The sequence below is a fragment of the Ranitomeya variabilis genome, chromosome 4, assembly GCF_051348905.1.
Source record: "Ranitomeya variabilis isolate aRanVar5 chromosome 4, aRanVar5.hap1, whole genome shotgun sequence".
Classification (NCBI taxonomy): domain Eukaryota; kingdom Metazoa; phylum Chordata; class Amphibia; order Anura; family Dendrobatidae; genus Ranitomeya; species Ranitomeya variabilis.
Genome location: NC_135235.1, coordinates 111,288,377 through 111,306,899, shown reverse-complemented (window position 1 = coordinate 111,306,899; position 18,523 = coordinate 111,288,377). Strand labels below are relative to the sequence as shown.

At 40.5% G+C, this 18,523-nt stretch overlaps 1 protein-coding gene across 1 annotated transcript in view; it reads right to left on the bottom strand.

Moving 5' to 3' along the window:
• MICU1 (mitochondrial calcium uptake 1) overlaps nucleotides 1-18,523 on the bottom strand; it is a 294,629-nt gene that overhangs the window by 115,384 nt on the left and 160,722 nt on the right. Inside the window, exon 7 of the mRNA XM_077259125.1 lies at nucleotides 7,544-7,626. Coding sequence (XP_077115240.1) covers nucleotides 7,544-7,626 — 83 coding nt within the window. The remainder of the gene's footprint in view (nucleotides 1-7,543; nucleotides 7,627-18,523) is intronic.

The window sequence follows — 18,523 nt, the reverse complement described above, 5'->3', positions numbered from 1 at the left end:
GTGTTGCACATTAAAAGGGTTCTCTAAGAATATGACAAATGGTCCCGGTCTCCCATGTCAAACTGCAACCCATCCGAGTCACGTGTCAGGATGGGTAGCAGTCTGAAGAGGCAAAGCTTGAGACGTAGCAGACAGCACACCAAATATTATGTATAGATGCCTTAAATAGGATTTATTGTAAGTATTACACCGCATTAGGTACCGAAATAAGTAATGAGTATAACATCCTTCATCAGACGTGCAAGTAATGTACATATGTTAGAGAGGCCCAGGGTATGTGGTGGGATTCCTTATAAACAGGGCAAGCCGTACCCAATTATATATCCAGCAAGCATTGACCATTGGTTACAGGTCTGATTAAAGGTGTTATACCTGAAAAGATAATTATTTCTGTACTTATTGCGGTGTAATCAGTGGATATGAGCTATTCATAGCAAATCCTATTTAAAGTATGTGACCATGCCATTGGTTTACAGTTCCTTCCTATCTGCTACAGTCTTACAGGAGTTTGGTGGTTGGTTCAAAGGGAAATAGCACCCTATACAAGATATACTATTCCCTAAGGGTTATGCCTCCTACGCTATTGATGATTTCACAGGTCGAGATGTGTGTCTAAACCAGTGTTTCCCAAGCTTCAGTCCTCACGGATCCCACTGGTCATGATTTCAGGTTTTCCACAGCGTTGCACAGGTGAGACAATTCCTGATGCCTTGATGATACTTCCACTACTTGCACAATACTAAGGAAATCTGAAAACATGACCCGTGGGGTCCGTGAGGACTGGAGTTTGGGAAACACTGGTCTAAACTGACAAGAGATTAGTATAGTAAACACACATACTTCAGTCAGCCATGGAACAGGGCTGTGACATGAGAAGAGAAAGGTTCTACTCTTTAAGCCCAAAAGGATTTATTTTCTCCTGCTAAATCCCCCTCTATGCTTATTTCTATCCCCATGCTGCTGGGTCATAATGACATTTGTATAGCAGGGCACAGAGACTGACTACACACAGAGAACTAAGTTGGTTGAAAAAAAATCCTTTGCCTCAGTCACCGCAAAGAAGAAGATTTTTTTGTACTCCTATCACAGTTCTGGAATGGCGCCTGAGTGAGGTATGTGTGTTTACTATAACGCTCTTCTGTCATTGAGATACATGCCTCGAGCAGTGTGCATTTAAACTGCAACCAGCCATGAAATTTGAAATGTGATGGGGGCCCATTTTATCAAATTCTTGGAGAACCCCTTTTATGTAATGCCTCTATCTGCTAAACAATACACCTTTCCAATGGAGCCACACACACTTGTCAGGCAAGACGCAGAGTGTCTAAGACAGTCACTCAAGGCCATGTTTTGGCTCAAATTGTGCCAGAATTTTGGTGACTAACTTTGCAAATGTCCTCCACAGTGTGCATAGTGTAGCTTTGCTATTCAATGGACAAGGCAACAATTATGCAACCAAATATTAGTGTGCGGAGACTAGTCTGAAAAAATATCAGCCATTTTACAGCATGAAGAGTGGTCTAGGAATTAGGGGAACTATACTAGAGTACCAGGTTTTTTACCTACATATTAAGGATTTGTTTAAAGCATCACACCAACATTTTTTATCATTATTATTTCAGCGCTCGAGTGGTCTAATTAATCTACGTTCACTGTCCCCATTACTATACTTACCAGCCACCACTCTGGTCCTGCGCCGTCATTTTGTGAGAGCAACCTTTGACTGGCGAGAGGTAAGAGGTAACGGTCACAAGTTTGCAATGTAAGTCTACGAGTAGCTCGTTCTGGCTCTCATAGACTTATATTGAGTTCTGATGTCCGGATTACCCAACAAACACTGGACTGATCCAGAAGGTCACAAACTGTTGAAGACCGACCGCAACAGCGCAGACAACAGCGTATGGTAAGTACAATACTAGAGGCGAGGAACTCAAAATTAGTAGCACCATTTCAGCGCGGCAATAAAACAATATGCTGAAGTGGTACTTTAAACATGTTAATACTTACAATTTTAATCTGTATGTAGCGAATTTATCGGGACACAATCTTCAACCCCTTATTCGAGCATTGCAGATTCAAGAAAAGTGACAAGGAGCTCAAAAATGAATTACTACAGTTGCCTTTTATTCAACTGTTGGTATGATGAAAATTAGGACTTCATAAAAGGAGTTAAACTGCCGCTGTCAGAGATTGGCTGCTGCATTTATATGGTTAAATAGGAGCATTTGGAGCCATCTCTGATTGCTGCTGTTAGAGGTAGGTGGTGGCTGTATAAGACAGCAGGCACCTACACAGTGTGGAGTGGGTTCAGCTCCTCAGCCTGTTCACATTGATACACCCTTCCAATGATGTAATACTTTTAGCCCACAATCACACCTTCAGTATTTGGTCAGTATTTTACATCAGTATTTGTAAGCCAAAACCAGGAGTGGAACAATCAGAGGAAAAGTATAATAGAAACATATGCACCACTTCTGCATTTATCACCCACTCCTGGTTCCGGCTTACAAATACTGAGGTAAAATACTGACCAAATACTGAACATGTGAACACGGCCTTACTGAAATCATTATATTATCTATCTGAAGATTCCAGAGGAGTCGGAAGAATAAAAGGACATTGTTTAAATCATCTTCAAAGATTATAGGGTTATTAATTAAAGCAACACATGAATTGAAGGGGCACAGACAGACCTAATGGGATTTTAAGAGTTGGCTTTAATTGGGAAAATGATATTTTGAAGCATGCCAGCAACTCAAATATTTTCCCTTTAAAGTGCAAAATGTTCAGCAAGCTAATGTGACTCATAAAACCTGTAAGTGATGGGCCATAACAGCATCCTTTAACAAAATGTCATGTTTTGTTATTGATTTACTAAAATATTCTGGGTGTACTATATCAATGAAAAAGATAAAAGTTCACATCAAAAAACCTGTACAACGTGTTTTACAATGACTAAAGGTTTCTTATCTCACCCATAAAAGAAATGGAAGACTTAAAAAGAGAATATAAAAATACAATGAAAAAAATATGTATTGCATTTTTATCCACTGATTCTGCAAGAACAGGATGTCCAAAATGTCCTAACGTTTATTTCCTCCATTTAAAGCTGCCTAAACTTTTTATAAATTACAGAAACTTTTGAGAATACCAATGCAATGAAAGCTAATGAAGCATGTCCATCAACATTTTCCTCCTCTTAATATATTGCAATCATCATATTATATAGCACTGTGTACTTACAATTGCTCATTTTGCCCTACTACGCAGTTAATTCTTCTCTTTGCCATTAAGTTTATGACATCACATGATTAATAACGGATTGGCTCAATCCTTTTTAGGCTACGATCACATTTGCGTTGTGCGCCGCAGCATCGGCGACGCAACGCATAACGCAAACAAAAACGCAACAAAACGCACGCTAAAACGCTGCGTTTTGCGACGCATGCGTTCTTTTTTGCCGAAAGTTGGACGCAAAAAAAATGAAACTTGCTGTGTTTTCTGCGCCCAACGCTTGCGGCCAAAAAAACGCATGCGTCGCAAAACGCAGCACAACGCATGTCCATGCGCCCCCATGTTAAATATAGGGGCGAATGACGCATGCGGCGACGCTGCGGCGCCCGACGCTGCGGCGCCGAATGCTAATGTGAACGTAGACTAAGCTATATGTAGAAACAGGAAGTCTCATTCCTGTGTGAGTCATCACTGTAAAAGGCAATAGCAAGGGAAGGAGTGGAACATCTGGGTCAAGAGTTGAGGAAAGAATGACTTCTGCAGGGACAAGAGGTTTCCTGTTTCTACACCGAGCATAGAAAAGAGAAGAATTAGCTGGGTAGAAAGGCAAAATGAGAAATTACAAGTACGCAGTGATACATAATATGATGACTAATATATTTAAGGGGGTGTCTGGTCTAAAAATCGATAAGTCTGCAGCCACGGAGTTTGACTGCAGACTTATAAATCCTAGTGGGTGCGGCCTCGCTCTATACAAATGCAGCGAAGCCAAGCCCACAACACAGAATTTTGTCGGGAACATGCATAACTCATACATACCCGCCAGTCCCAGATCAGAAATCAGAAAACTCCAGCAGTGCACAGCACATGCGCTGGGAGAATTCATAAGTCTGAAGTCACACAGAGTGACTGCAGACTTAGCGGTTTATACAGGACAGCCCCATTAAGAGGATAAAAAACGTTGATGGGAGTGCTTCTTTAAGGACTTTAATCTACCACTGAGGTTAGCTTTTGCTGTAAATGTGTAGGGGACCAGTCCAGAAGAGTACATTTTCATTCTACTTTAGATCACCCAAGAGTCTAATCAGTAGAAACCAGGACAGTTGGAACACACGGATCTTACCTCCGCCTGGGTGACCGCAACATGATTGAAAAATGTTATAATAACGGTTGCCGTCTAAGTAACCAATAATATTTAATTTACTCTAATGATTGGCACGTTTTCCTAGTCAAACACAATCTTCGGACCTGAGAATTGGCTAGGAGTTAATACTCAAGAAAACAAAATGCAGAGTCACCGTTTCATTAGTCATGACCAGGCACATCATGTGGGGCAGCCAACATTAATATGTGCAACACACTGGCTGGATCAATAATGGTAATCGGTGCAATCAATACGTACAGTAGAGACTCCATCAGAGGAAAGCTCCTCCACTGATCAACAAATGCTCTTAGAATACAGATAAGGCTGGTTTCACATTTGCGTTTAAAAACGCAGCGTTTTAAAAAAAAACGCATGTGGTGAAAAACCGCATGTAAACTCGTGCAAACGCTGCGTTTTTTAGACGCATGCGTTTTTGCATGCAGAAAAAAAAATGCGGCATTTTGCCGCGTTTACATGCGTTTTTTCCTGCGTTTGCGTTTTTTAAACGCATGCTGACAAGTGTGTGACAGCTGACAATCATCAAAATCAACTAGAAAACCCACTATAAACAGAAATAGCTAGGGTTAGGGTTAAGATCCCTAGTAACCCTAGGGATCCTAACCCTAACCCTAGGGATCCTAACCCTAACCCTAAGGGTTAGGATCCTAACCCTAACCCTAAGGGTTAGGGTTAGGATCCCTAGGGTTACTAGGGATCCTAATCTTAGGGTTAGGGTTAGGATCCCTAGTAACCCTAGGGTTAGGGTTAGGATCCCTAGGGTTACTAGGGATCCTAACCTTAGGGTTAGGATCCCTAGTAACCCTAGGGTTAGGGTTTTCTTGTGTTTTTCTATAGAAACGCATGCGTTTAAAAACGCATGCAAACACATGTGCTTAAAAACGCATGCGTTTACATAGACAGCAATACATTTTTTTGCCGCGAAAAAGGCATGCTTTTTTTGCGGCAAAAAAACGCCGCTAGAAATTACTACAGGTTGCATTTCTGCAACAAAACGCAAGCATAAAAAAACGCATGCGTTGCCAAAAACACGTCAAATCGCATGCAAAGAAAGCATGCGTTTTTAATGTTAAGTATAGAAAAAAAACGCATGCGTTTTTTAGCGCTAAAACGCAGCGGCAAAAAACGCAAGTGTGAAACCAGCCTAAGGTGCCCGTTAACTACGCAATCGGGCTAAACTTTTTTATTATGGCATTTTGCTCACCTCAATAGAAGTGAAGAGTAAAATACAATGTTGTAATGCTTACTTATTATTCATGGTCGTCCTAAAAATTCTAATTAGATGGACAACATATCACTAAATATACAATACTTACAGACTGGGGAAAAGGGGTGTGTAATCCCCAGACATGAGAAATTCATGCAACAGTTATTAAAACTTTACATAAAAAGTATATATGTAAAATGTCAGGGAAAGCTTCAATAAAGGGACACTATATAAGCCTTGAGAGACTACAGAAATACTGTACACAGTAGCCTAGGGTATGAAGCAATAAAGTGCAAGAAATGCTAGAAATACTGAAATTAATAACTATTCATAAACTCCCACCTAACTGTAACAAAGTCATCCATTATCGGTCTCCTTCACATATTTCTGTACAGATCTCACTAGATCTTCAAACACGCAACCTCCGGTCCTCCCTAGACCTCCTCTCCTCCACACTCATACGTTCCTTACGCAATCGCCTCTAAGGCTTCTCCTGGTTATACCCCATCCTGGAATTCTGTGCCGCAACGCATCCGATTATCCGCCACACTCAATCTTCAGACGGAACTTGAAAAACCCACCTCTTCAAGAAAGCTTACAACCTGCAATGACCACACTGCCACTTCATCACCACCAGAGCTGCTGCAACCCCCTACCCTACTGTCTGCTTCCTCATTATCCTGTAGAATGTAAGCCTGGAAAAAAGGGTCTCTCCTTTCTGCAACAGTCTGTCATTGGTAGCTTGTTCACTGCTATTTAGATTCGTATTTTGTATGCAACAACTTCTCATGTACAGAACCATGGAATCAAAGGTGCTCTAAAAATAACAACAACAGTAATAACAATAATAATACAAACTACATGGCATTGAAAAAGACTTCATATACCAAAAACATGTAAATGTTAATCTAGGGCACAAAACATAATCCCTGACACAGCTCCATATTCCACAAATGAAAAACGTTTCGTATTTTTGAAAACGGCATCATACGCAAATTTCTGTATTTACATTTACAAATTTCCTTTTTTTCACCACTTAATAAAAAACTATACATGTTTGGTGTCTGCGTAATCGTATTGACCTGGAGAATCATATTGCCAAGTCAGCAGTACCATAAAGTGAACATGGTAAATAGACCCCCCCAAAAAATATTGGAATTGCACTTTTTTTTGCAATTTCAACACGCTTGGAATTCTATTTGTTTTACTTTTCAGTGCATCACTTGATAATATTAACGGTGCCAATCAAAATTATAACTTGTTCCGCAAAAAAAAACAAGTTCTTATACGGCTATGTGGATGGAAAAAAAGTTAGGCTCTTGGAAGAGGGGAAGGAAAAAAATGAAAGCGCCAAAACAATAAAAAGAAGAAAAAAAATAGCCCAGTCAGGAAGGGGTTAACTGAATCTGTATGAAGCTGAACAAGAATCACTGATTGATCCTTTAATACAACTCAAAAAATAACCCTAATCATCACATCCACTACAACAAACGACCCATGACATGACATGATGCCATCTTCCATTTAAACGATGATGGTTTATCATAGCAGCAGAAAACTGAATAGATTGTTCTTTTCATCGAATATGATACCTCGAGTGAAACAGGAGTACCTGTCAGAAGTTACTGTGTGTTGGATGTGGTTAAAACATTAAAACCAGAGTGAACAACACAATAGACAAGCTAATAGTTTATGTTAGCAGCATGATAATAAATAAAACCATATTAAAAATAAAAGATTTTTTTGGGCGCTCCTATGTCGGTTTATAAAATTTCGGTGATTACGTTACATAAAGTCATACTACTGGGTTATTATAGAGCACTTTCATTAAATTAACTGCATGTTCTGGAAGAGTATACATGGTAATAATAATGTATGGTCAAAAAAATGGACAATACAGCTAAAATAGTTTGTTAAACATGGAAGAAACACTGACTCACCTGCTCAAACTCTTCCATGTCGACTTCTCCATCTCCATTCAGATCAAACATTTTAAAAGCAATTTCAAAGTTTCTTTGAGGAGCTAAGGGATAAAAAAAAGATATGTTAGCTTACAGCTGATAATGAAAAGGAGTTAACTGATGAGGGTGTAGGATTCTATATAATATGGTGGAAATAGTAGGGCATACAACACACTTAAAGGGAACCTGTAACCAGAAAAAATGCTATTAATCTGCAGATATGGGGTTAATTCTCGCGTTTTGCCCGACTCTTCCCACTTGCCCTGTTGGCAGTAGCAAGTGGGGTTCATATCTGTGAGTTTGAGGTCACCTTTATATTGTTGCATCTTGGACGGTCACATCTCGACACCGTCCGGGTTGAAAACTATTTATCCCCAGACATGGATTACGGCGTGGGACAGAACTAAGGAGAGGTGAAGGATATGGTTGTATTTTATTTTTGCTTTATTACAGGAGATGAGGGCTTCGATGGGCATTAGGGGAGTATAACTGTGCTTACTATTTTTTTTAAAAAAAGGATATGATTTGTTTTATTTCAAATAAAGGACTTTATTCTGGCTGTGTCACTATTCACAACATAACAATAGGATTAGTAATGGATACGTGTCTTATAGACACCTTTCCATTATTAAGCCGTGGGCTTGATGTCACCAGACATCACCCCCACAGACATGAACCCCAATTGCCACTGCTACATGGCAAGTGGGAAGAGTCAGGCAAAGTGCCAGAATGGCGCATCTAATAGATTTGCCTTCTCAGGGCGGCTGCCGTCTGCGATTTTTAGGCTGGGGGGGGGCCCAATATCAATGGTCCCTTACCAGCACGATAAAAATATGTTACTTTAAGTCCTATTGTAAGATATAGTATTAACAGTATCAGCTAGTCAACAAACTAAACTCTGCTCAAGATTAAGAGGTAAAATAATAATAGTAATAATATTAACAGCAATAATAATAATAATATTAAATAGAATTTTATTCGGCCTGTTGGTTCGACCCTCTCATGGTCTCTCATGTGGCCCCTTAGGAACATTAAATTGCCCATATTGGTATAGAACACATTATCCTAGGATGCCAGTAGAGTTAGAATTCTATTTTTCTGTTTCATTATAGGAACAGAAAAATGTAACCCCCCAAAAAACACAGCTATCTCATAAGGAATCCCAACAACGACAGACTGTATCCATGTAGGCTATGAGCGCACGTTGCATTTTTGTTGCGGGTTTCTTTTCTGAGAATTTGTCACAAAACCTGAAGGCTTTCCCGATGCCAGCAAAGAGAATGAGATTCCTGAAGTGTCATGCACATGTTGCTTATTTGTGACTTGCAGATTTACCGTAAATCTGCAGCATGTCAATTCTTTTAGTACTTTTGCTGGAGATTTTAGCCATGTTAATAATTGGGGAAAAATATGAGAAAAAAAACCAAACATACACTGTGTTCCAAATTATTATGCACAAAGAGTTTAGGAGTGATAAGGTTAGAATTTTTTTGTTTGTCATTTAAACTCATTGATGGTGATGTGTGTCAGGGCTCTTTATATCACTGAAAGCAATTGCAGATACCTGTGCAAATTAGTTTGGCAGGTGTGTCCAAATAAAGGCAAGACTACTTAAGAAGGCTGTTCCACATTATTAAGCAGCCTACATTTTTTGCCAAAATGAGAAAGAAAAAGGATGTGGAGTATTTAGGTCAAGGCATGACTACAATCAACATTGCCAAGACACTTCATCATGATCATCGCACAATCAAGTAGTATGTAGCTGATTCCCAGCACACACGTGTGCGTGCTGATAAGGAAAAATTGAGGACTCTTTCCAACAGGCAATTGCGTAAGGTTAAAAGAGCAGCTGCAAAAATGCCTTGTCATAGCAGCAGACAAGTTTTTGAAGCTGCTGGTGCCTCCAACGTCCCCAGAACAACAAGTTGCAGGGTCCTTCAGAGGTTTGCAGCTGTGCGCAAGCCATCCTGTCGACCACCTCTATCCACTGCAACAAGCAGAAACGGCTCCAGTGGGCCAAACGATACATGAAGACTGACTTCCAAACTGTTTTGTTCACCGATGAGTGCCGTGCAACGCTCGATGGTCCAGATGGATGGAGTGGAGGATGGCTGGTTGATGGACACCCCATGAAAACATGGCTAAGGCACCAACAAGGAGGAGGTGGAGTAATGTTTTGGGCTGGAATCATGGGGAGAGAGATTGTCGGCCCCTTTATGATCCCTGAAGGGGGTAAAGATGAACTCCATAATCTATGTGGAATTTCTAAAACAACACTTCCTGCCATGGTTCAAGAGGAAGAACCGTGCTTTCCGTAGCAAGATCATTTTCATGCATGATAATGCACCGTCTCATGCTGCAAAAAACACATCTGCATCTCTGGCTGCTATGGGCATAAAAGAGGACAAACTTATGGTGTGGCCACAGTCTTCCCCTGACCTCAACCCCATTGAGAACCTCTGGAGCATCATCAAAAGGAGTGTCTATGATGGCGGGAGGCAGTTCACATCTAAGCAACAGTTCTGGGAGGGTATTCTGTCCACATACAAAACAATTGAAGCAGAAACCATCCAAAAACTGACAAATTCAATGGACGAGAGAGTTCAGAAACTTCTTTCGAACAAGGGGTCCTATGTGCAAATGTAACATCACCTAGAATAAAGTTTCACTTGAAAACTGTTTGATTTCATTTTGTAATAAGCTGATAATGCTTATAACTTCACAATTGACCATTTTTTTGTTCAAAATAAAAAAAAAAGGTTGAAAACTCTGCTGTGCATAATAATTTGGAACATGCATTTTGAGTGTTTATTTTTTTAAAAAAGATACTGGTTTCATAGGCAGTTTGTTCCAAAACATTGCAATTATACTAGAATAGTAGATGACTGGAAAATAACAATGACTGCAATTCAGATAGGTAATTTAGAGAAAATATGAGGAAATATTATTTGCATAATAATTTGGAAAACAGTATATGTAAAAAATGAGGCAAAAAAGCACATATTTAAAGCTGCGTTTTTCCTGCCAAGAGATGCAGAAACTTCTGCACCAAACACTTATTGTGTGCACATACTCTTACTCAAATCGGGTCCATTTTGTTTCCGTCCTGAAGGCTGTCATTTTAATGGAGACTCCTGCCCAAGTGTGAATGCTAATATTTGTGGTGTCAGCCTTTTTCGTTAGTTGTAGAATCCACAATAAAGTATTGCCTGTTGTCAAAAGGTTTGTCTATACTAAGGGAATACATATATGTCTTCAGATGTGTAACCTTTGTATGAAGTACAGGCACAGCTACAGATCAGAGGCCGAGGACTTCAGCACGATTTCTTCCATCAAATGTGACAATGTGAAATGGAGGCTCTGACATACAGTGAACACCGCTTTCTCCCTAAATTTAGTGTAAGTCTAAGCAGTTTATATGGGAACAGAAAGATGAATAAAATGGTAGCTTAATTTCTACAATCTGGTGCATGGTTCCTGAGAAATCTCTGGTTTTCTTATATGTAAATGATCTGTTAAGATCTACGGTCCGGACATAGATCCCCTTAAGAATCTGTCTCCAGAACGGATTTTAAAAGAAAAGAGGCATTACCAGTGTGAGACATGTAGATCAGGAGAGCAGACCGTCAGTCATTGCATGTCTCACACTGGTAATTCCCCCTTTAATTTACAATAAGCTCTGGAGGCAGATTCTCATTCAGATCTGTATGAGAATCTTCCTACAGAGCCTATTTTTAATGAAAGGAAGCGCTACCACTGTGAGACTTGTAGCTCAGAAGAGCAAACTGTCAGTCATTACATGTCTCATGCTGGTAACACTCATTTTCATTTGAAATAATCTCTGGAGGCAGATTCTCTGGGAGAACCATGTCGGGCCCATAGATCTTAACAGCTCATTTACAAATTAATAAAAATGTGGATTTCCCTGGAATAAGATATCAAATTGTAGTTCTCAAGAAGGTATTTTATTAAACTTTCTATGATCTACATATCCATATAGACGGCTTAGAAAGGCTGATCCTAACAAATTCTCTTTAAATACAACATGCTGAAGGGGTGGGCAATTCATTTTCCCAAGGTGTCACGTAAGAGACCCCAACAGTTGTGGAACGACAAACCAAAAGGATGAACTTAACATTGATGAACTATTGATATGTTAATAATGTTTAATATTACTTGTTAATGTTATATTCATTTTAACACTTAATACTGAGCAGACATCATAGTGTTTGTTGGAACATGAATTCATGTCAGGAGCCGCTAATAAAACCATATAATATACCATCTATATATATAATTGGCTAAGGGTCACTTCCGTCTGTTTGTCTGTCTGCAACTTCCGTAATGGAAATTCAGCGTCGCTGACAGGCTTAGTCCGGCCGCGAATGGGCCCCTTCCTTCTCCCCTCCAGTCAGTGCCAGTGTGTCGCCCCATCCTGGACCAACTTTTTATTATTGATGCTGCCTATGCAGCATCAATAGTAAGAAGATATAATGTTAAAAATAATAATAATTAAAAAAAATGTGCTATTCTCACCTTTCGACGTCCACTGATGCGCGCGATGCGGCCGCCAGCTAAGTTATCTGGGTAATTTCGCAATGCATCTCTGGGAATGAAAGCTGGCGGCCGCATCGCGCGCGTCAGGACAGCTTCGGTGGACAACGGAGGATATGGTGCCCACACTGCTATATACTGCGTGGGCTGTTATATATTACGTGGGATGTGTTATATACTGCATGGGCTGTGTTATATACTGCGTGGGATGTGTTATATACTGCGTGGGCTGTTTTATATACTGCGTGGGCTGTGTTATATACCGCGTGGCCTGTGTTATATACTGCGTGGCCTGTGTTACATACTGCGTGGCCTGTGTTACATACTGCATGGCCTGTGTTACATACTGCCTGGCCTGTGTTACATACTGCCTGGCCTGTGTTACATACTGCCTGGCCTGTGTTATATACTGCGTGGCCTGTGTTATATACTGCGTGGCCTGTGTTATATACTGCGTGGCCTGTGTTATAGACTGCGTGGCCTGTGTTATAGACTGCGTGGCCTGTGTTATATACTGCGTGGCCTGTGTTATATACTGCGTGGCCTGTGTTATATACTGCGTGGCCTGTGCTATATATTACGTGGGCTGTGCTATATACTATGTGGCTGCTATATACTACGTGGCTACTATATAATACGTGGCAGCCTGCCTTACGTTGGGCTGTGCTATATACTACGTGGCTGCTATATACTATGTGGCTGTGCTATATACTACGTGGCTGTGCTATATACTACGTGGCTGTGCTATATACTACGTACATACATGCATACATATTGTAGAATACCCGATGCGTTAGAATCGGGTCACCATCTAGTCTATCTATATAATCGTCTAAGGGGTATTTCCAACTGTCTGTAAAGGAAATCCAGCGTCGCTAATTGGTTGCGGCCGGCAGGTTGCAACCAATCAGCGACAGGCTTAGTCTGGCCGCGAATTGGCCCCTCCCTACTCTCCTCCAGTCAGTGCCCCCTCCCTACTCCCCTCCAGTCAGTGCCAGTGTGTCATCCCGGACCAACTTTTTACTATTGATGCTGCCTATGCAGCATCAATAGTAAAAAGATATAACATTAAAAATAATTAAAAAAATAAAAAATTGTGCTATTCTCACTTTTCGACGTCCAGCGATGCGCGCGATGCTGCCGCCAGCTTCCGTTCCCAGAGATGCATTGCGAAATTACCCAGATGACTTAGCAGTCTCCCGACACCGCTAAGTCATCTGGGTAATTTCGCAATGCATCTCTGGGAACGGAAGCTTGCGGCAGCATCACACGCGTCGGGACAGCTTCGGTGGACGACGGAGTATATAACTTTTTTATTTAAATTTTTTTTTTAACAGGGATATGGGCTGTGTTATATACTACGTGGGCTGTGCTATATATTACGTGGGCTGTGTTATATACTGCCTGGCTGCTATATACTACGTGGGCAGTGTAATATACTGTGTGGCCTGTTTTATATACTCTGTGGGCTGTGCTATATATTATGTGGGCTGTGTTATATACTGCCTGGCTGCTATATACTACGTGGCCTGCGTTATATCTTGTGTGGCCTGTGTTATATACTGCGTTGCCTGTGCTATATATTACGTGGGCTGTGCTATATACTACGTGGCTGCTATTTACTACGTGGCTGTGCTATATACTACGTGGCTGTCTGTTACATGGGCTGTGCTATATACTATGTAGCTGCTGCTATGTGGCTGCTATATACTACGTGGCTGTGCTATATACTACGTGGCTGTGCTATATAATACGTGACTGTGCTATATATTACGTGGCTGTGCTATATACTATGTGGCTGTGCTATATACTACGTGGCTGTATAGAATACCCGATGCGTTAGAATCGGGCCACCATCTAGTTTATTATAAATGTTATAAATATCAGTAAATCATACTGCATCTATTATTCAACCTTAAAGGGATTTTCTGGTTTTGGGAAACTCCTGTTTCGTGACTGCAGTTTGTTTGTTTTTTCAAACAAGAACAAAGGGCAGCTGGTTGGCAGAGGGGCACAGGAGTTTTTTGAACCCGGAAAACCCCTTTAAATATAAAAAGCATAGAAGAACCTTGTGGGCTGCAATCCTTACTCTGATCTCCTCCATGGTCTCTGTTCTTGTCCCAATGTCAGTCTCTGTTTTTGGTTTCTGCAACAATCCCGCTCTCTAAGCGCAGATCTATGCAGGTCTGGTGCGGACTGCATTGCTGCAGACATTGCTGCCGCTTAGTAGCATTAGATTTCAGCCCGCTGGCTGCCAGGGGGACACAATTTGACCAAATCTGGGATTATTTTATACTTTGACTGCAAATGGAACATATACAGTACCTTGCGAAATTATTCGGCCCCCCTGGAAGAATCAAGTTCAAGTGGAACACAATTGTGAAGTTGAACTAAACTTATTGGTTATTTTAAATTTTTGTGTAAATTAAAAAACTGAAAAGTGGGGCGTGCAATAATACTCGGCCTCTTTAACATAATACTATGTTGCGCCACATTTTGCTGCGATTACAGCTGCAAGTCGCTTGGGGTATGTCTCTATCAGTTTTGTACATCGAGAGCCTGAAATTCTTGCCCATTCTTCCTTGGCAAACAGCTCGAGCTCAGTGAGGTTTGATGGAGATCGTTTGTGAACAGCAGTTTTCAGCTCTTTCCACAGATTCTCGATTGGATTGAGGTCTGGACTTTGACTTGGCCATTCTAACACCTGGATACGTTTATTTGTGAACCATTCCATTGTAGATTTTGCTTTATGTTTGGGATCATTGTCTTGTTGGAAGACAAATCTCCGTCCCAGTCTCAGGTCTTTTGCAGACTCCAACAGGTTTTCTTCAATAATGGTCCTGGTATTTGGCTCCATCCATCTTCCCATCAATTTTAACCATCTTCCCTGTCCCTGCTGTAGAAAAGCAGGCCCAAACCATGATGCTGCGCCACCATGTTTGACAGTGGGGATGGTGTGTTCAGGGTGATGAGCTGTAATGCCTTTACACCAAACATATCGTTTGGAAGTGTTGCCAAAAAGTTCGATTTTGGCTTCATCTGACCAGAGCACCTTCTTCACATGTTTGGTGTGTCTCCAAGGTGGCTTGTTGCAAACTTTAAACTACACTTTTTATGGGTATCTTTGAGAAATGGCTTTCTTCTTGCCACTCTTCCATTAAGGCCAGATTTGTGCAGTGTACGACTGTTGTCCTATGGACAGACTCTCCCACCTCAGCTGTAGATCTCTGCAGTTCATCCAGAGTGATCATGGGCCTTTTGGCTTCATCTCTGATCAGTCTTCTCCTTGTTTGAGATGAAAGTTTAGAGAGATGGCCGGGTCTTGGTAGATTTGCAGTGGTATGATACTCCTTCCATTTCAATATGATCGCTTGCACAGTGCTCCTTGGGATGTTTAAAGTTTTGGAAATCATTTTGTATCCAAATCCGGCTTTAAACTTCTCCACAACAGTATCACGGACCTGCCTGTTGTGTTCCTTGGTCTTCATGATGCTCTCTGCACTTCAAACAGAACCCTGAGACTATCACAGAGCAGGTGCATTTATACGGAGACTTGATTGCACACAGGTGGATTATATTTATCATCATTAGGCATTTAGGACAACATTGGATCATTCAGAGATTCACAATGAACTTCTGGAGTGAGTTTGCTGCTCTGAAAGGAAAGGGGCCGAATATTATTGCACGCCCCACTTCTCAGTGTTTGAATTTCCACAAAAATTTAAAATAACCAATAAATTTCGTTCAACTTCACAATTGTGTTCCACCTTGTTGTTGATTCTTCACCAAAAATTTACATTTGGTATCTTTATGTTTGAAGCATGATATGTGAGAAAAGGTTGAAAAGTTCCAGGGGGCCGAATACTTTCGCAAGGCACTGTAATTACCAAGACACAAGTCCAGCATTGAATTGTATTTTTATTAAGAAATCTGGAACTGAGATCTAAGAGTCTTCAAAATGGGAATTCATTTGTCTGTAACACGGGAGATTTTCTCAGTGCGTTTAATCTCAGGACTTCTCTAGTCAAACACTGTTACATTACAATCAATCAATGCTCTCGTAGGTCACACGGTCACGCTATTGATTTCGTAGCCCACCTCGGAAGAAAATGCTGAGCACAGCATTATTATGCAGTAAAACGGAGACACTCGATTTAAAGAAGGTGACACGAAATGAAAGATCTCATGGTCCTGAGTAAATGAGCTGATCACATCATTATGATGCTCTTTTCAAGTATTGCTAGGAAAGTGGCAGAAAGGATTTTATCAAATAGAGAAAAATAACTAACGAGGCACAGAGTTTTATACATCAGAAATCAATGACAAGTCTAAAAGAAAACTCTGCTGACCTGCTCCAATGTAATTATTTATTAGGAAAAATTCTTCACAATCATTACTGATGGGATTCAGTCACTATGTTTTAGCTAACCAGCTAAGACCAGCAAGATGTAGGGGCCGAGACCCTGATCCCAGTTGTGTGTGACTTATTTTGATGTTTGCTGAAGCTTGAAGAAAATCACTGTGTCCTCTACTGCAGATGTACCAGTTCACTGAATGCTGTCTAACCCTGACACAACCACTGATTGACAGCTCTGTGTACACTGTGGATAGGCAGAAATACCGCGCAGCACATTTATTAGTCTTCTAGTGATAAACTCCTTCTGATTAAACTGTGATTTTATCAAAACTATAGTAAGCAGCCCAGCAAGGGACATCACTAGAATCATGATATCTGCCCCCATATTAGGTGCAAAAACCTGGTGACAGATTCCCTTTAAATAATTATTTGGCCACAGCGGTTTGCTTAGTACCAAAAGCAGAAAGGGATGACACATGCAGATCTGGTCAGATGGATCTTCCATATTTACATAAGCACATACATTCTTATTTCTCTGCACAGCTCCTCTTTATATACTAGAATCATTTCATTATATTCAGGTCTGAGAAATGCAGACGTAAATATATATTAAACCAAACAGTGACCCTATTCTGTGGTGCTGTATATACGTCCGCCTTCTGATAGTGTTAGCTTTACTTAAAAAGATTTGGAGAAGGTTAAAAACATAAGTCAGCCAAACCTGCCAAATGTTAAAGTCACCAGAGAACCATTTAATGTTGCATAATTCTTCTATTCACAGATATTGTGCTTTCAAAGGTGAGTTATTCCATGTTTATATTTACAACAGCCTCTTTACTATGATATATGCTAATATCTGTAAAGGTGATAGGTCCTCTTTAAAGTAGAAAGAGGTTTTCCCCACTAACAAAAGTTCATTTTAATCAACAGATCTTTGAATAATAATAAGTTCCACAATTATTGGATGTGTTTATATAATGTTCCTGTGCTGAGATAATCTTATAAATGTGCCCCTGCTGTGCACTGGGTAGTGGCCGTGTCTGACCGTGCAGGGACATGGTCTGATCATACCACATCACAGATGACAGCCCAGGTCTTCAAGGAGCCGCAATAATGATGAATGGGATGTCAGAAAATAGGATTTTTTTTTGTCATTTTGCTTCATGTTTGGGGTTTGTCATTTTATTTATAGTGGTGTAGATTGCCATCTACTTTTCTATCATCAGAGACATCATTCAACTGATATAAGCCCATCCATCACCTGTTCCAAGAGTTGTTCTCCAGTCATGTGCAAAGTACCATGCAAATCAACAAAGATACAAAAAGAAGAAAATAAAAACATAGTTAAAAGATAAAAAAAAGGCCAAGTAATGGTGTCAGTAGAGACATCACCTGATTTTTCAATGAAGACAATAAAGGGCTCAAGATCAGGAACCATGCAGTATAATAATACAAGAAAGCATGTTTTAGTCACCTGGCGAGTTTACCAGAAATATGAGCTAAGAATACAAATGCTCATGATCACACTGGATTACAAAAGAAAGGGATCCCGCGAAGGTATTGTACGTGTAATTGTACACAGCATGCACATACGAAACAAGCCCGCACCGCCTCGTATATTCTCCACTTTCCGTCACTGCCGGGATGCCTATTCCCACAATGCCATCATTCCTTTCAGAGAAGCAGCTTTCAGCACTGCGGGATGTAAAAAGCACCAGGCGGCCAATCATTATTCTGCCATGATTATTAGAACTTTCATAATTCACAGCCAGAGCACAGTGTTCCACTACATAATGGCAATGTAAGAAAGCGAAGACCTCGTTATACGAGCTGTGAAGCAGTATTTCTGTACGCCATTTCACCGCTTCTAATTACAATCTACAGCTAAAAAAACAATATGAGACCAAATTCATGACCAATCTGGACACATGGACCAAAATCTACGCTACAAAGTGTCTAAAATGTCATGTTACTATTTCTAAAGAATTATCATTTTATCCAACTTATTTCACAAACGACTGATGAGCGGATTTGCCAGCTTATCTGAA